Source organism: Rhinolophus sinicus, chromosome 4, assembly GCF_057876585.1.
Source record: "Rhinolophus sinicus isolate RSI-liver-muscle chromosome 4, RSI-T2T, whole genome shotgun sequence".
In the NCBI taxonomy this organism is placed as follows: domain Eukaryota; kingdom Metazoa; phylum Chordata; class Mammalia; order Chiroptera; family Rhinolophidae; genus Rhinolophus; species Rhinolophus sinicus.
Window position 1 is genome coordinate 31922695 of NC_142504.1, and position 27199 is coordinate 31949893.

The 27199-nt window shown below is 34.9% G+C and overlaps 1 protein-coding gene across 8 annotated transcripts in view; it reads left to right on the forward strand.

The window, feature by feature from the left end:
• The window catches only part of SGCE (sarcoglycan epsilon), a 64011-nt gene that overhangs the window by 23019 nt on the left and 13793 nt on the right, over positions 1-27199 (forward strand). For all 8 annotated transcript variants that reach the window (XM_019729726.2, XM_019729728.3, XM_019729730.3 and 5 more), the window contains 6 exons: positions 3184-3306; positions 4952-5109; positions 8900-8972; positions 13829-14027; positions 23805-23967; positions 26313-26524. In XM_019729726.2, the coding sequence (XP_019585285.1) occupies positions 3184-3306; positions 4952-5109; positions 8900-8972; positions 13829-14027; positions 23805-23967; positions 26313-26524 (928 nt within the window). The remainder of the gene's footprint in view (positions 1-3183; positions 3307-4951; positions 5110-8899; positions 8973-13828; positions 14028-23804; positions 23968-26312; positions 26525-27199) is intronic.

Genomic DNA, 27199 nt, shown 5'->3' on the forward strand with positions numbered 1-27199 from the left:
TTAGTACTGTGGATTCTAAAAGTGTTTAAATTTGATTTTCAAGACTTGCATTTAAGGAAAACAATATGCTTCAAGTTTTCTGTTTGTAAGTACTACCTAGATATATGAGAGTGCAACATGTGTTAACTGCTGGTAATGGCCTCTGTGGGTGTTGGTGCAGACCCTATCAGCATTGTTTATATAGCTCATGTTTAGAACAAGGGCCTATAACTTCGAATTTTCTGTGTCACTTGTTGTTTTCAGAAGGAAGTGAGGTGTAACTACTGCCCAAATAGCCTCTGTTAAAGAGCTATTTGTTTTGCACGTTAACAAATGGGAAAGGTAAAGGGTTCTTCTCTAGAATGTTGTGTGGGTGCCCATAATTTAAACGGATGCTACAGAAAGGAAGTATGATTTTCACAAACAAAACATAGGGGCTTAGTCATTTTCCATTTCTGGATGGTGAATGTGTCATACATCTGTATCATGTTTTTCTCCAAGTAAATGACATACTATATACACTTAAAATGAAGCAGGCTTTACTGTGGAGTTGCCAAGGTAACTGACCAGCAGGTATGCAGTTCAGCATATTGCAGAAAGGCACTGGAGTACACATGAATAAAGAAATGTGCGTGTCATCTTAAAACCCAGGAGGGCCATGGTAGATTGTGGTTTGGCTCTGTCGACCGCAGACCTGCTTTTTATGAAAGCAGAAACAGATAGAGGTTTGATACGAGTCCTTGAAGTGAGGCGAGCGGCAGTGGCAGGCACCCTTTTATGGTTCCACTTCAGGCCCTGCCATGGGCGATACAGAAAATAGAATCATTTCAATATTATTTAATACGAACAGCCTTCCTTTTTGCTTTGTAAGCTAGCTTTTACCACCTATAGCAGCAAAAACTAAGGGAGACTGTTAGTAGTTTATAATGTAAACGGAGGGTGGTAATCCATCCACTGCTACATGCCTATGAGAATTAATTCAAGTTACAAAACTGAAATTTAAATTGCATATCATATATTTAGTCCACAAACATGAGACTTGTGTTTAACTGCACAGTGCTTTGTGTTAGAATGTATTCATCCATTCACTAGGCATTGATAAAATTATTCAAATATGCCACATACCTTTTCGGTGCGGAGAAAATAGTGAAAGTAAATAAAATTTGGTGCTGGACTTCAAGGTGTTTTTAAAATCTAGGAAGAATTAACTAGATAAATCTCCAAAGAGATTCTTGAAGAGTATTCAAAATGTTCCAGTGCTTTGGATGTAGAATTATTTATCTAGAATGTAAATTCCTTTGCATATAGAATGAAATGCTCAGCAGTTCACAACTCTCCACAATTTGACTCTACCCCCCCCCCCCCCCCCCCCGTTTTTCTTCCCCTACCTTAAATATGCCCCAGGATCTAGCATTACTGGCTTAGTTCCCTTCCTTGAAAGGGCCCTACAGTATCCCACGATTGTATCATGTACATATTCACCGCTAAAATGCCAGAATTCCCTATCTCTGAGTTTTAGAATCTTGTTAGTACTTTGAGCCATTTCGAATTTTACTCCTTACATAAACTTTTTCCAGATCTTTCCAGCCTCTGTTGTTCCTCGCTGCCTTTCCAGGTATTGCCAGAGCAGTTTCTATCTCTGGGATCATATCTCGTTAGGTGGGTATTGGTCTCCCAAATCAGATGGTGAACTTAATGGAAGTCAGGGACTTGGTCTCCTTCGTCTCCACATTCTCTGCAGCACCTTGCATTCAGAAGATGTGGAATCCAGCTGGTGAAAACGCTCCAATTTTCATTCTCACGATTTTTCTATGATTCATACATGTGTTTTGTGGAATGGGACCATTTCCACCAGTGAGTAAATTGTTCTTGGGTAATAGTTGGGCATTCTAAATGCCCTGGGATGACTACTTATGAAAACTTGTAGGAAACAAATCAGGAAAGAACGTGTCTCCCTACATACCTAGTTTAAACCTAACTTGCAGCATCCTTCCCTGTGAAGTTGTGTTTTTTAGTAGTACAGCTATGGATACATGAAGCTACAAGCCAAATATTTTCCTTTAGTTTTCCATTTTTGGCAGCCATCCACTGAACTGCAGGAACAAGTTTTCACAGATAAAGAAACATTTTGTGGAAGTTCTGATTTTTATGCTAAAAAATATACTGTCATGAATCTTGCTACCCAGGGCTTTTAGTTAGTTGTGAGCCTGGAGTGAGCAGCCTTGGGTTCTTAAGGTTAATTACCACATTTACAAATCCATCAGTGACTAAGAGAAAGAGCTGGCCTGATAGGGTTTATCTGTTTAAAAATTGCCACCACTAGCCAGTCAGGAAGATAGAAAACGAAGAAGAGATTGTAGAGGTGACAAGGGTAATGGCAGTAATGTGTTGGTAGAGATGATATCAGAGGAAAAACAATAGGTGGAAACTAATCAAACCAATTTGGCCGTTTTAATGTACTCACGTCATATATCTTAAGTAACCAGTAAATCATGAAATCTGCCCTATTTCACTTAAAGCAATTATTGGTACTGAATTTTATTATGTAATTGTTATCGTTTAGTTAGGGTATAGCATGATAGACTATACTGTATGAATTATTAAATGTCAAGATCAGGTTAAAATGGAATAAATCACTTCTAGGAGTGATATGAGAAATAATACTCATAGAAAAAGTATCCAATGCATTTTTATAAGTGTATGAAAATTGCTTTACATACGGTGATGGTATTATATCCTCTGATGTACTTTGTCTAGCAAACAGTTAATACAGCATAGATTTTGATCATTTAAAAATTACTTTCTACTTTGCTTTGAAAATAGGGGAAACAATAAACTGTAGCAATTAGGTAGTTGGTCAGTTCTCATGATGTATTTCATTGTAATAATTTCAATAAAAAGATTATCAAAAAGATAATATGTATGTCTTCGTTGTTTAATAACAATTTAAAATATTAAATGTGCCTAATTTTGTTTACAGAGTATTTGAAAAGTCTCTAAACACACCAAGTTGGAAGAGTTGTTTTGTGTTTTGTTCTAAAATCACTTCCCTTTAAAACAAACTTCTTAACAAAATCTTCTCGCATCTTGCTTCAGTTTTCCCCAAAATTTCTACATAGTGAAATCCTTCTTTACAGTGTAAGCGAATTACCGAAAGCATATTTCATTATTTGTGTATCTCTTATCTTTCCTCTTTGTTTCCAGTGTACACTATTTTCTCGAAGGTGCACTCTGATCGAGATGTATACCCATCTGCTGGTGTTCTCTTTGTTCATGTTTTGGAAAGAGAGTCTTTTAAGGGGGAGTTTCCACCTTACCCCAAACCTGGTATGTTCTTGATGGCAAAAAAGGGGGTCATTTACTAAATTTTTTTTTTCAATGTGCATAATCTAGATGCTATATAATAAAATATTGTTAACATTATTTGAAATGGTCTGGATGTGTGATAAATTGGTTGTTGTAGGATATTTCCCATTTTAAGACTAGAAATTTAATTACAGAAGGAAATGATGCATTTTTTTAATTTTAAAGAAAGAATATTTTTGGTTTCCTAGTCTTGAGTTTTGTGCTTCTGACAAATGATCTACCTATATTTGCATAGAAATAATTACAGCTGTACAATTATGATTTTTTATATTAAGACTTAGAGTCTTAACATAGTTCATTGATTTTTTTGAAAAATATGCAAATGTTGTAGAAAAGAATGAAATATGGTGTTAAGATAGAGTCCTTGAAAAAGCTTTTATAATGTGAGATAATTTTATATAACTTCATAATAACACAGTGAAGATTAATTTTTCCTTCAAAGTAATACCAATTATGAAGTCTTATTTAATTCACTATTGGTTTAAATATGTTATGTTGGATTGTCAGAAATGCCATCAAATTAATGAAGATACAGAAAGACTAGCAAGAGAAAATAAATTACTGTAACTCAAGTAACAAAAATAACTTCTCTGAAAATTATAGCATTAGAATTAATATAAATATTATTTTTGTAGATTATGTGATGAGTAGCATACCTGAAAACACGCATAAGATATAGTTAATCATTTCTTACCAGCATTCAAGAAGAAAAAGTAGTCTTTTCATCAATTATTTCAATTATTTTAAAAAATGTTCCTTTATGGGGCATTCTGTGTTTGCAAAACTAGATACCACAGCTAAACCTTTTGAGCCGCGGTTCCAATATTTGAGAAGAAAACATGTAGTTAAGAGTATAGTTTCTGGAGCCAGCCAAAATTGAATTCTCTTTTTACCACTTAATATGACCATGGCGAAGTTATTTAACATGGAATATGACATATTCCAGCAATAAAATTAGGGCTAATAATAGTATTACTTTTATAGGTATGGTTGAAAATCAGATGAAATAATACCTGGCACAACAACAGGGCCAGGCTCGTGCTAGTAAATGCTGCTATTGTTACTGTTAATCATGAATAAGTGTTATTATTACAGTTCTTTTGGGTTTGTAACATCTTTTTCAACTCATCCTCCATTGTTTTAAAATTACATTGTTTTTATTTTGATAATACTCTGATTATTTTGAGATATCCCTTAAGATTAGTTTGATAGTTGCCAGAGTTTCATGACAGGAAGACTTCTCAGGAGAATAAACATATCAACATGATTAGGGGATTTTTCTGACAGTTGTTTCATTGGCAGATCTTCCCCACTCCTAGGTGACCAACAGAGAAAAAAAAAAAAAAAAGAAGAAAATTTCTCCCAAAGTTGTATGAATCTGCTTTCTTTAATGCATTATATTTCTAGACAAACTAAACAACCGAAAGGATTTTTTTCTCTACATGCGGCCCTAATCTGAATTCACACATGGATTTTTTTTGGGGGTGTTTATTTACTTTGCTACAAATGTAACAAAAAAAATTTAGGTAGAAATATTTAGATTGAAACTACCAAAGCAACATGTGTGAAAATAACTGACATATCTTATTCTGTGTTTCTTATCTAGGTGAGATTAGTAATGATCCTATAACATTTAACACAAATTTAATGGGTTATCCAGATCGACCTGGATGGCTTCGATATATCCAAAGGACACCATACAGTGATGGAGTCCTGTATGGGTCTCCAACAGCTGAAAATGTGGGGAAACCAACAATCATTGAGGTAATTTCCTTAGAATGAACAAAATTGTATTTTTGTGTTTTTGTAATTTGAGTTTCAAATGTTGAAATCAAAATGATATGGCAATAGTTTTCAGTATTTTATGCATGGAAACACACTAGAAACCATTTGGGAATGTATCATTCCTTTGTGTTCATCTACAGTTTTTAATTTCAGCTTTTAAATTAAAAAGGGCAGTCTAAATCAGTGAAAAAAATAAAAGACAGTTAAAGAAATAGAGTACTATAATATTAAATCTGTTTAAGGAAAAAAATACAAACTTATTTGCTCCATATTTTAATTTCAAATTTCATGTTTACTCATGTAGTCATGAAGCAGACATTTTATGAGCCCTATCTCATCACTATGATAGGTGCTGGTGATTGGAAGATGAATTAAGTGGTGAGTCCTGCCATGCCTTATAGTTCAGAGGCTAAAGCACTGGAATGGAAGCCCATACTTCGCCAGTACTGATATAACTGTTTTAATAAGAAGGTGTTGTTTGATGCAGAGTTGTAAGAGGGTAAATAGGAATGCATTCCACAAAATAGATGGAAGGCTATCTTAGGCAGAAGAAACAGCACATCAAAATCTTGGAGGCATTAACAAAATCACATGCATCTAAATAAGGAACAGTGGTATGTCTGAAAAGATGGTACCATAGATCATTGGGGGAAAAGATGTCTATTTATTAAATGGTACTCAGACACTTGGTTAGCCATATGGAAAATATGAAATTAGATTCTTACTTCACAGGAAATATAAAACTCAAGTCTAGATTGAGGATTTAAATGTGAAAAGCAAAATTTTAAGCTATTATATGAAAATGTAGAAGAATACCTTTCTGAGTTTGTTGGTAGGGAAGGATTTCTTAAATAATACCTAAGTATTTTTATTTAAGAGAAAAGATTGATAAATTTTTACTATATTAAACTTGCGAACTTCTGTTCATCAAAAGACACCATAAAAACAAAAAAAAAGACACAAACTGGAAGAAGATTTTTTAAATATATATATATCTCAGATTAATGGGTAGTATCTAAAATATCAAAAAGGACTCTACTACAATTTAGTAAGAAAAAGACATAAATAGACATTTCACTAAAGAGGAGACATAAATGCCAATTAAGAAGCTTATTCTCATCAGTAATGAGGAATATTCAAATTAAGACCACCATGAGAATTTTGCCCGCAGTAAAATTTATTGTGGGTGGATGTGGGAATTGGCATAACCACTTTGGAGAACAGTACTGACTATTTCACGTAGCTGAGTATCACTGTACCCTATAATCCAGCGGTCCCACTCTAGGTACACACTCAACAGAAACACTTGCAAATGTCCACTTGGAGGTGTGTCTAATCCTGCTCATTGAGCAATGTTTGTATGGCAAACCACTGGAAACCCGCAAAGTCATGGTTTTAACCCAAAAGTCCATCGGCAAGAGTGCGTACAAAGTCCATCAGCAAAAGACTAACTAAATAAATTGTGGAGTAGTCACACAGTGAATGTTTTTAACAACAATGAAGTTAAGCTTGCCCAGCCACATGGATAAATGGTTTTAAACACAATGTTGAAGGACAAAAACAAAAGTCCCAGAAGACTATATACAGTTTACCATTTTTATAAAGCTTAAAAACAAGCAAATTAAACAATATATTTTAAGCATACATTCATTGATAGTAAAACCATATTTAAAATGAATGGGATGATAAATACAAAATTCAAAATGGCTATTTCTAGTTGAAGAGAAGCAAGGGGCTAGGACAGAGAAATACATGTGTTGAGCAAGGGTTCAGAGGGGTTCGTTATGTTCTTAATACCTTATAACTAAGACATAATGTTACATACGTGTATCAAATAATCTACTAAAACTATAATTAAAATTTAACACATCTTTCGTCTAGTAGTAAATAACTAATTTCTACATTCACATATAGTAACATTTACAGTATTTTTAAGTATCCTATTAATAGTCAAAAGAATTTTGCATATCTTAAACTAATTATATAAATCCACTAATTTATTCAACAGATATTCATTAAGCATATAAAATAGATTAGCCACTGTCCTAGAAATAGGGGATCAAACATGCACACACTCTCATACCTCTCTGCTATGAAGGGCTTCACATCATCATAATAAGTAAAATTTGAGGATATGTAATATTTAAATATCTCATTAGTAGTGATAAAAGGACTGCATTCTGTGATAGCTGTTAAAATTAAACATGAAATATAAATTCAGATAATAAAATTCTTCCTCCTGATTTATGAAATGTTCTTCACTCCCTTCAGTAGCCTGTGACTGAAGAAAAAAAAAACTTATTAGAACTTACGAAATTTACAATAATGAAATTTGTGATTATTATGGGAAGGCTAGTCATAAAAGTATTGCCGCTCATTTGAAAATGTCTAGCTTTCTTTCTGAGCATTAGCTTTAAGATATAACAATAGAAAATTGATACTTTTTTCCATTGAGAATAAGATTAAGTTTATTGCAGGGTGAACTTTTAAAATCATGAAGATTCCCAAATGAAATCCATTTTTTGTTATTTTTTCATTTGCTTATTTGTGAACAATAGTTCCTAGTTTATTTTAAAGATTAGTCTTAATTTCAGTGTTCAGTGTGAACCTAGTTAATTATGTGTCCCAACAAATAGCAGGTAAGGAAGTCATGAAATCTTACCAAAATTTGACAAGTTGTGGAGAGAGAAGTTCTTTTAACATGATGGAATAATAGGCTTTTCAGAATATGTACTTTTTAACATTGTTAAATGTTTGGAATTATTATTCCAAAATTTTCATTTTACTGTTTTTGCAAGCAAGATTTCTGATGAGTGTAATTTATTTCATTAAAGCTTATAAGTGATGCTATAAAAATCTTTGATAATCATTTTTAAATGAGCAAGATATTTCTTTTAGTCTGAGTCAGTTTTTTGTCCCACTCTTTTGTCTCAGTGTCAACTACAGCTGCAGTCACTGCCAGAAGGCTAGTGCTGGGATGCTAAGACTTTACACAGTCATTTGTTTTATTTGAGGTACTGCAGACCTGCCTGAATGATTTCATATTTGTTATAAAGTTAATTATTCCTTGATTTTTGAAGTAGTATCCTGTTGTTGGCCTTTGCTTTGTTTGTTGTTTGCAGTGGCTCTTTCTGAGTTGACTTTGATGTAAGTTCATTGGCTCTGCAAATGTTTACTAATATTTGAGTCTACAAAGGGATTGACTTGTGTTTTTGAGCATGTGCCATAAACTTTATAGACCGTAATCCTTACTGCTTTACTCCCATCGTAAGTGAGATGATTTCCAAAGTGCTATTCATGACATTTTTTGACTGGTTGGTGTGCCGTTTAGTACTGAATGCAAATAGCACAGAGATGTGCTTGTTTTAAAGGGTACTTTCCAGTATAATCCTTAAGCTCCATTTAAAAATACAAAATATGGAGGTTTTTTTTTTGAAATCTTAGAACGGCACTGGTAAGTAATTCATAGTGGTTAATCCATTTTCTAATGGTGCACCTGCGTTACGATTAGCACTTAACAGTCTTCTGTAAAAGGGTCTTTTTTTATTTTAGCTTTTTGTTTTAGCATGTTAAATAGACCTAATTATTTATTTTCCAATAGTATTGCTAAAAGCTCTGAGTTCTTGTTGCCCAGAGAAGGAATATTTTGTAAGTATGTAAACAAATATTGAAAATGGAAAGAACGACTATTTTCATTTTGTCCTTAATGAATTTCATTTTCCAAATAACACTGCACTTCTTTAATAATATGATTTTCTATTTCTAATAGATAACTGCCTACAATAGGCGTACCTTTGAGACTGCAAGGCATAATTTGATAATTAATATAATGTCAGCAGAAGGTAGGTATGAAAAAATATGTTGCTGATTGTTTCCTTATTTACAAGAAGTATTTCATTATGTCTTATATCCATGTAAAATATAGTTAAGGATTTTGAAGTGCTGGATACCTAATAAAGCTAATGAAATAGTAAAATGTGGAAAAGAAAACTAAGCAGTATCTAGTTTGTTATAAAATATCATGATGTGTTATGGTGCTGAAAAGCTCAGGATAGGGAACCAAGCAGGCCACTTTTTTCTCCAGGCCTTGGTTTCATCATCTGTAAAATGGGACTAAAATTAGCATATCCCTCATAAGTCTGGGATATGGATTCCATGAGGCAGGCTTGAAATGTGTGTAAGTAACATGGGGCTGAGGACAGAGTGTACGATCAGCTAGTGTTATTATTTTACTTTAAAACTTATAGATTGTAGTCCAATTGCATATGAAGATAAAGAGTTGTTGAATGACAGAAATAAACTAATTTGGGTCACAGTCTCCTTCCTAAATAGCTCACCACACATCAGTAATTACTGGAGTCCATCAGCAATTTAGAGTTACATATGCTCAAATTATAAGTGATTCCCAAGGATTTGGAAGTTTAGGGACACAGAAAATACTCCAAGAATTACGCTATCAAATATTTTGGCATTTGATTGGGAAAAATACATGCCATTAAAAACTTTGTAGTTTACATGGGCTACTCCTCTCTACCAGATATCGTTTATGAGAGTAACAGGAGAAGAATGAACATAGCATTCCCTCCCCCCAAAAAAAACAGTAAACAACTGTGTATATTAGAAAGGGGAAGTCTTCAATATATTAGTATAATTAAAAACAAGTGAGCACACATGAAACATTTGATCAGAACCTGCTGATTTGGAATTCATGATAATTCAATAAAGGCTGAGTTAAAAATTGCTTTATGCTATACAAAAGAAAGCAATTTCTGTAGACCTGATAATGCAATACATAATTGCAGAGATTGCTTGAAGATTTTGAACACCTTTACATGAGTTTTTCCCCAGGTGCTTTTAGCGATATCAGCTGCATACAACACATATGCTAGTTTAAAATTGAAAATGACCTTCATATATGAAAAGCAAGTACAAGTGCCAGCTCTGTGGGCCTGGATGGAAGACTCCCTGTCTATTTCTCCAATTCCCAAGGGCTTTTGATACATAGTCATGTTTGGATCAAGGAGACTTTTGTTCTCAACTCCAATAGTAATTATATGCTTACATCCTGTCTATGCAGTCCCTATAGAATTGGAATACCCTTAATGAGCAGAATAATTGCAGAGTTCCCTTTCTCCTAGGGAATTCACCAATATAGATATGTAGTAGTTACACTGCAGTGGGCTTAGACCGCTAACCTCACCATTATGCTCTCAGAGGGACTCAAAACCCTTTGTCGGATGGAAGTCCCTACACACTGAAAGACAGCCTGGTCTGCAGTTTGACCCTCCTGCTTCTCCAGTCTGGTCTCAGTCCTGTGGATACAGAGTCCACAGTTATCCTGATAGCTGTTATTAATATGCGGGGACCCATGTTCAAGCAGATACTAGTGGAACATTGCTACACAACTGTAGGATTGAAAGTTGGTTTTAGGGGCTGTTTATCTAAATCGGGGGCTGTGAAAGTGTGTTGATGACGGAGGAAGAGTAGATGTGTTTTGGAAGCCTCCACTTTTGCTTCAGGCAGAGCTGTTCACTGCCATTTTCAGAGGGTTCAGTGGCCCCCAACTATGAAAACCAGTGAACCAAATGACATGCATTTATCCTTTCGGGCCTAGATGGTATGTATATGGGCATCTTTGACCAAGATCTACATACGTGCCATTTCGCCCAGATAAGGCTGGGAAAAGAAATAACAGGAGTTGAATATCAGGATAATCACGGTCAGTCTGACTCCTTGCCCAGCTGTCTCCTGCTTTGAGAGGCCTAATGGGAAATTAGTCCAGTAGACACACACAGCCTGGATGGAGCTCAAGGAGAGTACACAGAGTGATTCTCTAAATTGGGTTTAGTGCCTCAGAGGCCTGCCACCAATCTGTTGGCCTGCTGTTCCCTTGGCCTCTGTGATGTCCAAATATAGCAGGCATGGGATTTCCCCAAAGTTAGAAAGCTCCTGTGACTCATCTCTGGGAGTCCTGGCAGCCACGCCTGGCTGGTTAGACAGCAGGCAGCTGCATGGCCCAGAACCTCTGAGGGGTGTGGCAGCAGCCAGTCTCACAAAGGAGCCACGAAGTTGGGTCCCATGCATTAGGAAAAGCCAAATAACAGTTCTCCAAAAAGTAGCATTGATAAAAAGAAACAAGTTGTGCATGCTTCTGTAGAAAAGTGGGAGTAAAAACAAAATGAAACTTAATAGAGGATAGACTTCTAGCATACTCAAAAACTATCTTTGGCATTATTTATAAACATTATTTATTGCCAAGAAACGGTTCTTCATGATATATTTCTACAGGACTGTTTCTTGGTATAGGGGAAAATATAGTATGATTAAGCTACTGTTTATCTTTAGGAAACAGGAAATGTATCTGTATAAAGCAGGAAACTTGTCTACATAAAAGAGAATAAATATATCATATTTTAGAAGATTGCAGATGGCCTGTGCATCCAACAAATATAACAAAACCATAAAAAGAACAAATGACAGTGTAAGAGATAAGTAAAGAACCTTCTGTGATTAGGGCCTTGAAAAACTCAAATCTTGAGGCAGAGAAACCACACTCTAGAAAACTCTTGAAAACTGTAAAGCTGGACTTCCCTGACTTTACCTCTGGCATCAAATATCCTTTAATATTAAAGAGGCTTAGTAAGAAATGAGGTCGTCAGGATTTCAGTTATTTATTGTACAGTTTTATTTAATTATTAAATAGTAGTAGAATACTTTATGGATACATGTTTTAATGAAATAAATGAGAGGGTACACATAGTATAATTACTACTGGGGACATTAAATCTGTGTATAGTCCAGAAACTTTTTCTTTTCCTTTTAAGGGAAGAATTCAGATAATCAACCTATATATATTACTATAATAATTGCTAAAGTTTAATATTTTGTAAGTTCTTACTCTATGCTGGACATTTCCTTGAACATTTTATATACAGTCTCCTTAGCTTAGCTAAAAATCATATGAGTTCAAATGATGGTAAATTCTTGGGTCTCGCTACAGATCAGCTTCACCTTCCAAAAGTATGGAGAACAACTCAAGTTCCTACTCACCATCTGGTTGTGAATGTGAAATGTGCTAATTCACCTCAATCCCTTAGTTTGGCCTGCCTCATAGTATTTTTTTTTTAAAGTAACTTTTATTGTTAGAAGCATATTATTAAACAAAACAGAAAGCTATTCTTTATCTTCATAGAACAATTAGAATATGGGAATTGATAGTTTGTAATTCAAGAGTAACATCTGAGAAACTGAAATAAATTGTATTTATTTAGAGTTTCTTACATTGAGAGTCTGAATTGGACAAGGGGTTGGTTTAAAATATTAATTTTGAAACCTTGGGAGGGAAATACTGATGAGATATTGGGGAGGGAAAAAGCTAATTAAATCTGTAACAATATGAAGTGGGTCATATCATTTCATTTAAATTATAATTTAATTTAAAATATAATTTCTCTAGAATATTTAACTACAGTCATCAAAATAGTGAAATGGTTATGATTTCAGAATTCTCCTTGAAAATATCCATCTTTATTTTAGTAAAAGGTAATGTTTTAGCATGCTCCCAAAATATCAGTACTATAGTCATGCAGTACAGAGCAATATTTTGGACCATGTGTACAACGTGGTCCTATAAGATTATAATAGAGCTGAAGAACTTCTCTAGCCATTGTAACATCTAGTACAATGCTACGCTATTTCTTTTTAAATAAATTGAGTGTAGCCTCAGTATACAGTGTTTATAAGGTGTGCAGTAGTGTACAGGCGTATCCTAGGCCTTCACACTCACTCACACTCCCTCACTGACTCACTCAGAGTGGCTGCCAGCCCTGCAAGCTCCATGCCTGGTAAGGGCCCTATACAGGCGGACAGTTTTTAATCTTTTATGCTGTATTTTACTGTATCTTTTCTATGTGTAGATACACAAATACTTACCATTATTTATAATCACCTACTCAGTACAGTAACCTGCTGCACAGGCTTGTAGCCCATGTGTGTAGCAGGCTAGACCACCCGTGTGTGTGAGTGTGCTCTGTGAGGGTCGCACCATGACAAAATTGCTTAATGACACATTTCTTAGAACATCACCGTTGTTCAGTAACGCATGACTGTACTGCAAATTAAAATATATGATGTTTTAAATCACATAACGACAACGCACAAGCAAGCATGGATGATTTTGTAATGTCTTCTCTATTTGGGAAGGATGTGGCTCTGTGCCCCAACTTCCCCCTCCATTCAAATGGGAATAGATCTACCTAGGGTTTTAATGATTAAATGAGATGATGTATTTGAAAAAGATCTTTTAGTTTTAAAACTCTACAAATACAGCATGTTATTCCTGCCATGTAGTGTTCTGGAAGTGCTCTTTTTGCCTGGGTGGTGCAGGGGTAGGAGGCCAGGAGGTCATTGGCACGTTGGGGACTGATTTGGCTTTTCTTTTTTTTCTATTTTGGCCAAATCCCATAATTATAAATTGCCCTGCTGTGCCCTTGGATTTGATTACATTGTAGGTAAAATTCTATGTCAAGTGTATGTTATGTTTTTAGCTGCATCCTCTGTGACACAGAAAGCCTTAGAGTCAATATTAATATTTTTTCCCAAGGCTGGGATTATGACAGAAATCACCAAATCTAGAATTGTTTCCCTTTCAAAAGACTACTCCATTAAATATGTGCATCCCCTTTTTCATGAAAATTAGACTTCCCGTTACCGTATCAAGCAGAATTCTTCATTAAAAATATGAATGTAGAAGAAATGTTGGCCAGCGAAGTTCTCGGAGACTTTCTTGGGGCCGTGAAAAATGTGTGGCAGCCAGAGCGTCTGAACGCCATAAACATCACGTCAGCCCTGGACAGGGGCGGCAGGGTTCCACTTCCCATTAACGACATGAAGGAGGGGTAAGCAGACCTTTATCGCATCGCCTTAAATATGGACTTTTAAATATGGTGATCTTATCAAACTTACTGTAGATGGAAGATGGCCTATTGCATTTTTCTTTTTAATAAGAAATGGGTATTGTAAAGATATGAAAAACTCGCAATTTTCAGTATTGACAAAGAGGTTACATTAATGGTTTTTTTATATCTGATGTTCCTGGTCCAGTGAAATCTAATTGTAGATCAGGATCTGCAATCGTAAATTACAGCACTAAGTCTTTTGTACCTTCCATAGAGAAGCTGCTTATTTAGGGCCTGGAATTTCAAAGGAAATTGATGCTCCAGTTCTCAGCTGCAGAAGGACATGCAGACTGCTGTAACTTTATTCTAGGAAACTATTTCTTTGCCTTTAACATTCTTTCCACCATGTGTTGGTGACTGATGGCTGGAGTGGATTTGAAACCAATTCCTAAAGCCTGGCCTTGTCACTCACAAGCTGGGTGACACTGAGCAAAATGCTGCACTCCTCTGTGCCTCAACTTACTCTTTTGCTCCAATGAGGATTTTACTCTCCCTCGGGGTTGTTATAATGATTAACCGAGACAATGCATTTGAAAGGATTTGTCTCTTCTCAAGCTTGCAAACAGGAAGTGTGACTAATACCCTTGTAGAGGTTAAGAAACACTCCTTATGCCTGGGTAAATTCAAAGGGTCAAATGTCAGTGTCAAACTAAACTTTGCTCTTCAATTTCTAATCTGTAGGTTGAAGTAGATTTTTTTTTCACCCAATCCTATAAATGTGTGAGATACGGAATGAATCACATTTTGTGCAGCATGCCCATTCTCAACTCCTCCTTAATCTATATTCCTGGTTACATCTTTGTATAGATGTTATATGGAATTAACTAAAGCACCTGCATTAATAATAATTAAATTTAAGGCAATAAGGGAAAAGACAGAGACATAGAAATGGAAAAGACATAGCCATAGCTAGGCAAAAGGGGGCGAAGGGATAAGCAGTGAGCTGTAAAGTCTAACTTACGAATTTCAGAATTAAATTGTGCTTTGTGTGTTACAGGAATGGCTTCTGAAGTCAGTAAAGCAGACATAGAATTGCTTTGGGTAAAACAGTTGCTTTATCTCTTGTCTATTTGTTGGTTTGCTTTCTCTGTGAACACATAATTCTAGGGCTTAAATTTTACTTGAGTTACACCATGGTTCTCTGAGTAATTACGGAAGGACCATGGGAAGAGACGAATAGAGGTATCTTCCCTGAAAACATTCTACGAATATGGAGTCTTTTGAACACTTTGTTAAAGTAATGTGTTCCATAATGATTGTTCAAACCATGAGCAAAGATGTTGGAGGGAGCAATGTGAAAACCAGGTATTGGTAGAGTTTTCTTTTTTCTTTTTTTTTTTTTTTGGTAGAGTTTTCCATAGCTGTGCTTTCTTCTGGGCTCACCCCTTCTCTCCTCAGTAGTGCAGGCCCCACCCACAGAGGCACTTTTAGACACAACTAAACTAAATTGAACTAAATAACTCTCTAAACCAAACTCTGATCTTAAGACAGTGCATCCTAACTGTGTCCAGCTTGAGAATTGCCAGTAGAGCTTTATTAAAAATATAGATAGGTTCCTGGCCTCTGATTCCCCCCAAGAGAGTCTGAATCTTTGTGTCTAGGGCTGGGCCTGAGCATGTGACTCTAAATTAAGAACAGAATTTTTGTGCTTCAAGTACTTGTTAGAGAATTCAGTCATTAGCTGACTGACCCCCAACACCTGCTAGAGGGCGGCATGTGCTATCAGATATTTGAGAGAGTCAGTCTTGTGGCATTTATTTGGACCCTGTTGTCTCAGATCCCTTCCCAACTTGAAATGCTTTCCATGAGTTTTAATTTAATGTTAAGCCATAACCTTTACAAAGTATTCATCTGATAAGTCTTTCAAAATAGCATTTCTATAAATTGAACCCAGTGCCAACTCTATTACTCCAATTTCCCTATACGAGCACCAATAAAATAAGATCCTCCTTGAGTATAATTCCAGAAGGAAAATTTGTCCCGGAGAATGATTTTTTGCATATTTTCTTTAGTTGTTATATAATGTCATGGTAACAAAAATAAATTTTTTAACCCTATTACCTTAAATTTAGAAATAAATCCAATGCTTAACTCATCTCTTGTGCCTTCTTTTTCTTTTCATGGTGTATATCATAATTCATAATTCAGTTCATAAACTTTTTGCTTCTGTACTTTTTTTTTGAAAATAACATGGGCTACAAATCCCTTTTAAAACTGAAATATTGAAATGATCAAGTGGTAGGATCAGCGATAACAAAAAGCATTGCATGCCTTTCTTTTCTAAAATTTTACTTAAATACGAATATATATCATAACATTTCAGAAGTATTAATTAAGCACCTAACAAATGTATTCTGCTTTATACTTGGTATAAGTCTCTGATTTAATTTTAAAAATCTCCATGAAATTATTTCTTATTCCTCATGGCAGCCACAATCAATTCTGCAGATTCTTCCATCTTTGCTATATATCGTCAGATAAATAGCACGTGACTAAGGGCAGCTCTCATGTAGACCCTCAGGGTAAACCCACTGCCCTTCCACAGCCCAAAGCACCATTAAATGTCAGTGATCAAGGAGCCACTCAGGATCCCACTTCCTCATCCTTTTTGATGTGTATTTTTTCCATCTCTGCAGAACTCACTGACAGCTTTCAAACTGCTCCTAAATCTAACAAAAAACCAATTATAAAGATTGATTTCAAAGTGAGTAAACTCCTGCAAAGGAAGGCTGAGCCTCCTGGAAAGATTCCCTGTCACTTGCCAGACCCATAACCCCAAGGCAACTGTGCTCTCTGTGAGCCTGGTCTTGGTGCTGCTTTTGCCCCTGACAGGGATCCAGAGGCTAAGGACTCACGGATGCATTTAGCCTGGGATAAAGCCGGTGGACAGAGGAGCAGGTTCATATTTCATTGTAGGCATGGCATAGCTGCCAACCCAGGGTGAGGGATGTGGTGTAAATGGTGGCTATGAAGGGAATGATGGGGTGTGAGGATTAAAGAATATACTCACTTTTCATAAGAGATTGTCAAACTTCCCACTGTTTCCTCTGGTTACCGAAGCATGTGGATCTAGCCTCAGTCAGCAACAGAGAAGTCTGGTTTATTCTGTAGATGGTCTCACAAAATGCTCCCTCCAATTAATTGTCTGCTTTTTGCCTGACAAAGGCCTCAGGTGAGAAGTTACACTTGAAGAAGAGAATGTAAGTCAGTGGCTGCCAAATGCTGCTCTGATACAAGGTCACAATCCTGGGCCAGTCTGTGGTCTCTGCTGAATTTGTCCCCATGCTTGGTGATTTACAAGATTGTCCTTTATTCTTAATTAATGTGCCTCCTATATTTTTGGGGCACATATCCTTTCTTTTTAAGAATGATGATGACATGACAGGAATTTTTGAAAAAAAGCTTTTAATAAATATTGGAGACCCACTTAAGTCCATTTTTATAAGTATGCCATTAAGTGAAATCAATACAACTAGATGTCCAATATCTATTCTTCTAAATTCTATGCATATATTCATCTTTTTCTTTCATAATTTAGCATTTACTAGTATTTTTATGAGGGAATAGTGTATTAGACTCTGGGGTACAGTGAATTTAAACACACAATCTATGCTCACAGTTTGTTGGGGACCAGGCAAGTAATCAGGTTATTAAAAAACAAAACAAAACTAAAAAACCCAGTGTGGTACATGGCATGGTCCCCACGTCAGTGCTTACCTGGAAAGGGATCATAGAGGAGGTGACGCCTCATCTGATTTTAAAATATGAATACAAATTCGCCTGCTTGGAAGGCTGAGGGAACAGGTTGAACAAAAGCCTTTATGTAGGAGAAAGCCTGGTAAATTTTGAAACCTGCTTCGTGTGGAAATGGGGGGAACAGGGATGCAGAAGTGATAGTTACAAGGAGGCAAAGCCCAGACCACGTAAGGCCTTGTGCACCAGGAAAAAGTGTTTGGATTTTATCCTGAAGCATGAGGGACCTTTGCAGAAAATGGCTTATACTAAAGTTTTCATTTTAGCAGGTGGGCCTGCTAAGCCCACCGCATGAAAGAATAGGCCAAACCCAAATGTCTCCTTCCTGTAAGCAGGAAACTCATCCCAAACCAGAAGGATCCAAGTCTGTGGGTCTTTCTTCTGCTAATTCATTTTTTCTCCGACAGAGAGGACGAAGCAATCAGTAAGACGAGAGTCTAGAAGTGTCCTTTATTCTTTATTTCTATTCTGTATTAGATCCTTTATTTAGTTTTACTTATCTTTAATTTTCATCTTATTTTTTGATTGACTGGCTGATTGCATATATGCACAGAACAAAGAAGGAGGGAAGGGGGTAGAGCCAGGTATGGTAAATTTTCTTTTAAGAGCTCTTGTTCTCAGGTAACATGTAATATGTGGACAAATTCTTTATACTATCTGTTATCTCCTATATACAAGGTAAAGAATAGAATACATTAATTACTTGGACAATTAGGTTAAAAATACAATCACTAGTTCCATTTATCTGACTGTTGTTGAAAAAGGCAGAGTTTTTACTTAAATTTTTTACCCTTCTCTCAGTTCTTCAGTGTGTATGTGTAAAAGCCTAAGTAAATATGTTCTACTTCAAGGGCAATTGAGTTGTTCAAATTGGAAGAAAAAAGTCTTCATAAAGAACAAGTTCTATCTAGTATTTATCAATTCCTAAGATTCTGAGGCACCATGTTTTTAACATTGCTTGACAGCCTTAGTTCTCAATAATATGTTCCCATCTCATCTGTTTACACACATCTGAAAGTTTGAAAATATATGGCTAAGTTCATAAAGATAAAGGTCATCTTTATTTCATTTCATAAAAAATTTTAATTTCTGCATATCAAAAAGCTAGCTGAAAGGAAAACAGATCATGAAAAATGTAATTTTAGCATACGAAGCCCAGTTATTGTTATGAGGTTGGACAATTAAGTTTGCAAACTTGTTGCAACAATGTTGCTAACCTTTTTTGATATCAGAGGGGTTATTCCTTGTGAATTTGTACCAATGGGCAGTTTAACCAAGTTTACTCTTTGGAAGTGCAGAAAAGGCTGCATGAAGAAGTTAGACGACCTGAATTTTTCACCAACAATTCATGGCTCTTGCATCACGACAACGCACCAGCTCACACAGCACTGTCTGTGAGGGAGTTTTTAGCCAGTAAACAAACAACTGTATTGGAACACCCTCCCTACTCACCTGATCTGGCCCCCAATGACGTCTTTCTTTACCCAAACAAAGATTAAAGGAAATATTGAAAGGAAGACATTTTGATGACATTCAGGACATCAAGGGTAATATGACAACAGCTCTGATGGCCATTCCAGAAAAAGAGTTCCAAAATTGCTTTGAAGGGTGGACTAGGCTCTGGCATCGGTGCATAGCTTCCCAAGGGGAGTACTTCGAAGGTGACCCTAGTGATATTCAGCAGTGAGATATGTAGCACTTTTTCTAGGATGAGTTCACAAACTTAATTGTCCGACCTCATATACATGGCCTCATACAAAATTATTTTTTAGAAAACCCACATGTTGAAACTTATTGGTTCTATAAAAGAACAATAAATATACATTTTTTTAAACTGTAATAAGGTAAATCCAGTATCTACTTTTCTTGAGCATTACCTAGTAGTCTGTTTGCATTTTATTTATTAACTTATTCATCTTCCTGGTTTTATGGAGATATCATAAGTTTAAGGTATATAACATAATAATTGATGTATGTATATATTGCAAAATGATCACTACAGTATGTTCAGTTAGCATACATCACCTCACATTGTTACACAGTATTCTCTTGTGATGAGAACTTTTAAGATCTACTCTCTTAGCAATTTTCAAATATACAATTGCTTGTGTTTTTAAACTGATATAATGCTTTATATTCATTCATTTATTCTGCACATAACCTCCCTGAGGACAGTGTAAAAGACTGGGTTCTAGGAAAACCATTAAGAGTCAATTGCTTCACTCCCTGTGAAAAGTGATGGTGACTAGAGCTAGGGTTGTAGCAGTGGGATGGAACAAAGTGGACAGGTGTGTATGAGAGTTCTTTCAGGGTAAATGTCAGAGACTGATGATGAATTGACTATGGGAAGGAGGACAGGAGTCAAAGATGATGGTGCTTGAGCATCTGGCCATGCCAATCAGTGAGAGAGAAGAAGATAGAAGGAGGAACAGGTGGAGGTAGGGTGGGGTGATGATGAGCTCAGTTCGGAACATATTAAGTTTGTGAAGCTTATGGATCATCCAAGTAGAGATGAAAGTAATTTCGCAGTATGTGTCAACTGTCAGAAAAAATGTTTCCACTTCTAGACATCTCTTCTAAGATAGTAACATTAAAGAATATGCAGATAGTCTTTGCGATATTATTTATAACCTCAAAAAATTGGAAGCAACTTATATGTCCAACTCTGAAATAATTGCTGAATAAATCATGTGTGCTTAAAAAATTATATTGCCGTAAAACTATAATTACAAAGACTTACAATATGGAAAATGCTTATGATGCATTAAGTGAAAAGTAGTATACAAAATTGTATTTTAGAGATAATTACAATTAGGTTAAAATATATGCAACTTGAAAAATGTTCTGCAAGGTACATTGGAAAATGAAAATAATTATCTTGGTAACGTTAATTCTGTTTTTATATCCCAAGTTTTATGCAATGTTTTATATTGATTTTATAATTTGAGAAAAAGAATAAAACTTCAAAGCACCAAAAACTTATGCTTATGCCCATTTATATTATCTTGAACTGAATTAATTTAAAATCGTACTAATTATAAATGCTGATCAATATCATGTTAAAGCAAGAGGATTTTTAACAGGTGTAAGAAATATTCATTTTATTTCTGCATTTACAAACATATTTCACAATTATCAAGGAAAAATAAGGTACTCGCTAGGCAGTTAATAAGGGTATAGAAATTTGCTTTATGTAAAGCTCAAAAGTAACACCTTGTTTTAAATGGAATATATTTATATTCACTGATCATCTAAATACTTTACCAGTGGTTTTTTACATCTACTATTGTTCTGAATTTTTTATTTTGTCTTTAATGTTAGTCCATTATATACTATTTGTCTCTCAAAGGCACCATAGTTTTTAAAAAACTGTTCTTTCAAATGAATTTGAAGTCCAAGTATAAATTTCATATAAAGAGCAACCAAATGACTTTGTATAATCATACTTTGGGGAGCGCAGTTGTCAACTCAGGGTGTGACTTCATACTTACATTGACATAGCTTTGAATTTTTGTGCTGCACTTTATTATATATCATTTTTAAAAATAAAAGCTTTGTTACAATATAATTCACATACTATATAGTTCACCTATTTAAAGTATATAACTCAGTGGATTTTAGTTTATTCACAAAGTTGTGCAATCATTACCACCATCAATTTTAGAACATTTCATCATACCAACACTTCCCGTATCCATTAGCAGTCATTTACTACCACCACCCCCTCCAGCCCCAAGCAACCACTACTTACTTGCTATCTCTATAAATTTGCCTGTTCTGGACATTTCATATGATTGGAATCATATAGTATGTGGTCTTTCGTGACTGGCTTCTTTCACTTAGCATACTGTTTTCAAGGTTCATCCATGATGTGGCATGTATTATCAGTATTTTATTCCTTTTTATAGCCGAGTAAGTCTGTTGTATGAATATTCCACCTTTTATCCATTCAGTTGATGAGCATTTGGATTGTTTTCACTTTTTGACTATGCCATCATCATTCATATTTTTGTATACACATAGATTTTCACTTTTCTTAGGATATATACTTATGAGTGGAATTGCTGGGTCATATTATAACTCTGTATTTAAACTTTTGAGGAATTGCCAGATTGTTTTCCAAACCAGTTACATTATTTTACATTCCCACCAGCAGAGCAGGAGAGTTTCAGCTTCTTCAGATCCTCCGCAGCACTTCCTATTATGGTTTTTTTATTATTATTATAATGGGTGTGAAGTGGTATTTCACTGTGGTTTTGATTTGTATTTCGCTGATGGCTAATGATATTGAGTATCTTTTCATGCACTTATTGGACATTTGTATATCTTCTTTGGAGAAATGTCTATTCATATCCTTTGCCATTTCAAGTTGGATTATTTGTGTTTTTGTTATTGAGTTGTAAGTGTCCTTTACATATTGTAGATAACAAGTCCCTTATTAGATATATGATTTGCAAATATTTTCTCCCATTCTGTGGATTTCCTTTTCCTTTTCTTGATGGTGTCCTTAGAAGCACAAAGTTTTTAATTTTGATAAAGTCCAGTTTATCTTTTTATTTTTGTTTTCAGTTATTGCTGTAACTTTTGGTATCATATCTAAGAAACCATTGCCTAATCCAAAGTCACCAAAATTTGTGCCTGTTTTCTTCTCAGAGTTTAATAGATTTAGCTCTTATATTTAAGTCTTCGATCAGTTTTGAGTTACTGTTTTATATGGTGTGAGGTAGGGGTAGAACTTTATACTTTGTCTGTAGATATCTGTTTGTTCTAGCACCATTTGTTGTAAAGACTGTTCTTTCCCCCGTTGGATTGTCTTGGCACCTGTAACAAAAATCAGTTTACTAAATGTGAGAGTTTATTTCTGGACTCTTAATTTTATTCCTACATGTCTATCCTTATGCTAGTACGTGTACCACATTGTCTTAAATACTATTGCTTTGTAGTAAGTTTTGAAATTGGCAATTGTGAGTCTTCCAACATTTTCTTTTTCAAGATTTTTTGGGGCTATTTTGGGTCCCTTGAATTTCGATGTGAATTTTAAGATCAGTTTGTCAATTTTTGCAAGGAAGACAGCTGAACTTAAATGGGTTTATATTTTATAAGTTGCTATAGCATTGTCATTAGGAAAAGAAATAATATTTAATTTAGATAAATTTCCTGGTTTTCTCTTTTCTTTTGAAAGACTTATGAGATTTCTATCTTCTCAACCTGCTCCAAAATTATTTAAATACTATTACCATTATATTCTGTTTTATTGTGAAATTCTATTGGCCAATTAAGTAGAGTTATTCTCCCCAATTGCTAAGATACACACCGAGAAAATAAATTTTGTGTGCCTAGTTTGTGTTTACCAAACTATAGTTTTTCTCTTACAGTAACTTCTTAGGTAAATGATTTAGAGACCTTGTAATGAGAGATCTAACAATAAGGGTCTGTGAGGTAGAAAAACTGACAAAAAGAACTCTCGGTACAATAGTTAAGTCTGCCTAAAGCTTCATACCTCCAGGGGTGTAATTTCACAATCTTATTAAAATGAATTCAAGTGAAGATTTATTACTAATAATTATTATATTAGTAATAATATAATAACTTCATTACTAATAAGTATTTATTATTTTAGTGAAACAGTGTTATTTTTAAATAATTTTTAAATGCAAGTAATCTACCAAAATACTAATCAGAATAGGATGCATAATTATTTTGAATTAAAATAAGTAGGATGAAAAAAATATAATCAAGAGAGTGTCTTGTGCACCAAAGCACTCAGTAAATATTGGTTGGAAAAGGAAACAATGAAAGGAAGCCCCTACATGAATCACTGCCTTTAAAGCCCATGCCCCTACCTTAGGGATGATTCTAGATAATCCCTCAATTCAAAAGGATAAATCCTGCTTTCAGGGTAGATTGTTTTTCAGCGTTTTCAATTTTCTTAAAGGATAACCTGAGAGTTTCACATTTTTGCAGCGTTTATGTCATGGTTGGTGCAGATGTTCCGTTTTCTTCTTGTTTACGAGAAGTTGAAAATCCACAGAATCAATTGAGATGCAGTCAAGAAATGGAGCCTGTAATAACATGTGATAAAAAATTTCGTACTCAATTTTACATTGACTGGTGCAAAATTTCATTGGTGAGTTTTAATTATATTTTGTTTTTGCAAATGTAATTAGAAGTGATGTGACTGGAGATAACATTTGACTGAAATCTGGATTGCTTTTAGGAACAAATCCTGGGTTTACTTTATTCACTGAAATTGACTTTCCTTGACTTGAAGACTTGGCAAGCTCACGGACAGTGCATCCATTTAGGAAAGAGTATCTCCACTTTTGTTCTCAATCTACCCTTTGATTGGTTGCTGGGCTGGATTAGCTTGACAGGTGGTCCAAATGCTCACCCTGGACATCCAGGTGGCTGCTAAACCAGGATAGATTATGGAGTTAGTGTGACATGTGTAGAAAGTCTCAAATGTACTGCTACTACCCCTCTTTGGAAGGAGAGGCCAGAGTACAATGATAGATCTGAATGTAAAGCAATATTGTGCTATGATTCAGTGTCCTAGAAACTCAAGTTGTAAGGCAAGTTCAAGGGATAAGAGACAACTCCAAGTGAGGAAAAGTCAGAATCTTACCCACAGCCCCCTAAATACTAAATATTTCTTTTCTAAACCACTTTTTAATTAGCATGCTAAAAGACTTAGAAAAATAAGTCAGGTTTTATATATAAAATGTCTTATGTAAAATTTATATTGCTCGATGCTGCTTTCTGGAAGATGGGCAAGTTGTTTTGTTACTTTAGTGACCTTTAGATTTAACTTCTGCCAACTCTTGATGATTGGTGGTGACTGAATGAATTCTAAGTTTAAAGTTGACATTTGAACAAAGTTATTGACACATAAACAAACTGTCACTTCACGTCTTAGAGAACCAACTGCAGGCAACTTTCCTGGATCCAGTAGGGGAGAACACCTTCCTCACGTTGAAGCTCTTAGCACCTGTGCTCTTTGGCGCTGGCCCCCTCTGTTCATGGTGCTTGTGTCTTAGGAAAATAGTGTTCTTTCTCTGCCTTCTTAAATCAAGGAAAATTATTAAGATGGCGTGGTTTATGTATTATAGATAAATTTGAATTTACAAATTTCAATGTTTAAGTCAGGGTGCTAAGCACACAAGGTACGAAAGGCTGGGTGCCTGCCATCAAAATTTAAATAGATGCCTCTAACCAGAGATAGTAGATGGTGGGCCCTAACAATGCCATTTTACTTGTGCTGTGCTGTAAAATGTTTATGTTTAAGAATATTATCTGATTCCTAAGGGTTTAGAAATGACTTATGCTTTGAAGATTTTAGTTTCTGTGGCAAGACTTTATAAACAGAAGGGTTGGGAATTTTCATTTTTCATTTCACATGTATTTATGTATATATGTTACATCTTACCAGAGAAGATTTCAGGAGGCTTATGTGAAAGAATCGATGAATAAACATACTAAATAAAATATAAAAAGAAACAGAAAATCAGGACCTAAATTTTACAGAAAAAGCCTAAGATCAAGTTTGACAACAAACCTCCTAATGTCCAGGATTAGAAGAGGAAATTCGTCAGTTATTTAATTCTCATTCTTAAGGGAGGCAGAATATCAGTTCCTTGGCAGAAAATAAAATTTTTAGTAGCACTGTATTAACAAAATTCTTCAAGTGGAATTTTTTTTGGGAGAGAATAGTGAGAAATGCCATAAATAATTTTCCCCAACTTTTTTCGGGAGAGAAGCAAATGCAGTAACAAATTTCATATGTCTATTTTTGTAGTTCTTCAATAAAACCCTTAACATAATTAAGTGCAACTCAGTGAAAGCAATTCAATTAATGTGGAGGTAAATTAATGTAATACAAATGTGCATTTTTTAATCCTGGGATAGAATTTCATAAAACTATAGCACTGGATGGGTTACATGTTCCTTATTTAGACTGTCTTTTCTAAAAACTATCTCTGCCAATTGAATGGCAGAAAGATCAAGGTTGTAATCATTGAAAAATTCTCTCATTTTTTATTCTTTTATTTTTGCTAACCTTGGAAACCATACCCGCATACCTGATTATCAGCCAGTTTATGGTTTGTTAAACTAGAGGTTTGTCACTAGGAAATAAGACATTTACATAGTAGTGTGAAAGATTTCTTTGGAGAAAGGAAAGTGGAAGAGAACAACTTCACACACACACACACACACACACACACATTTATTATATGTCTATATATTGTGAGAAGGACATAGAAAGTAGACCAACATAAAGCCTTCAGTTTTATTACTTTTATTCATTGCTTCTTCCTAGCTCCCATAAATAATTGCAAGTTCAAGGTGTTAAAATAATTGGAAAAAAATGCTTTATAGAAATTTATCAAAGAATGTTTTCCTATGTTTAGATCTTAAAATCTCATAATGTTTACAGCTATTAATTTGATGTGTAATTGTCTTCTTTTGTATCAGGTTGATAAAACAAAGCAAGTGTCCACCTATCAGGAAGTGATTCGTGGAGAGGGGATTTTACCTGATGGTGGAGAGTACAAACCCCCTTCCGATTCTTTGAAAAGCAGAGACTATTACACGGATTTCCTAATTACATTGGCTGTGCCCTCGGCAGTAGCATTGGTCCTTTTTCTAATACTTGCTTATATCATGTGCTGCCGACGGGAAGGCGTGTGAGTACTTTAAAACACTAATAAAAAGTTACAGAGCCTACTAAGATAACAACCTATAAGATTCCATTAAAAGCCAAGTTTCCTTTAGTTCATAAAACACTTTATAAATGAATTGAAACTGTGTTCAAGTCGAACTACTGGACTTTATTTCTTCAAAATGAATTAAAATAGTTTTGAGTCTAATAAATCAAGTTAGGGGATATAATTACTTTATTCAAAAATTATTAAGCCTAGATGTAAATTCATGCTGGCAAAAACAGTCCCAGCAATAATTGAGGCTAGATATTTTGGTTCTACAAGCCACATTGTGTAAGCAGAGACTTTGAAATCTATTTGCGCTTTAATTAAATTGCACTTTAATTAAATAAAATTGTCAGTTTAATCACAAGTGATGGTCAGAATCCTCTTGAAATTGGTCTGCTGTCAAACAGGGTGACACAATGTAAATGTTTTAAAAAAATAAATATGTAGATACATAAACTTAGGAGTAAATTAATGAAAATAAGGGTATAACTTGAGTAATGAGTCTTTATGAATAGTTAGTACTTTCAGGACATCTGTGTCGACTAAAACAATCTCTTGAGGTTATCTGGAAGTCAGGGTAACAAAACCAAGGATAAAAAATTAATAAAGCAGCAAGTAACAAATTCTTCCATTTTTACATGTAGCCTGATT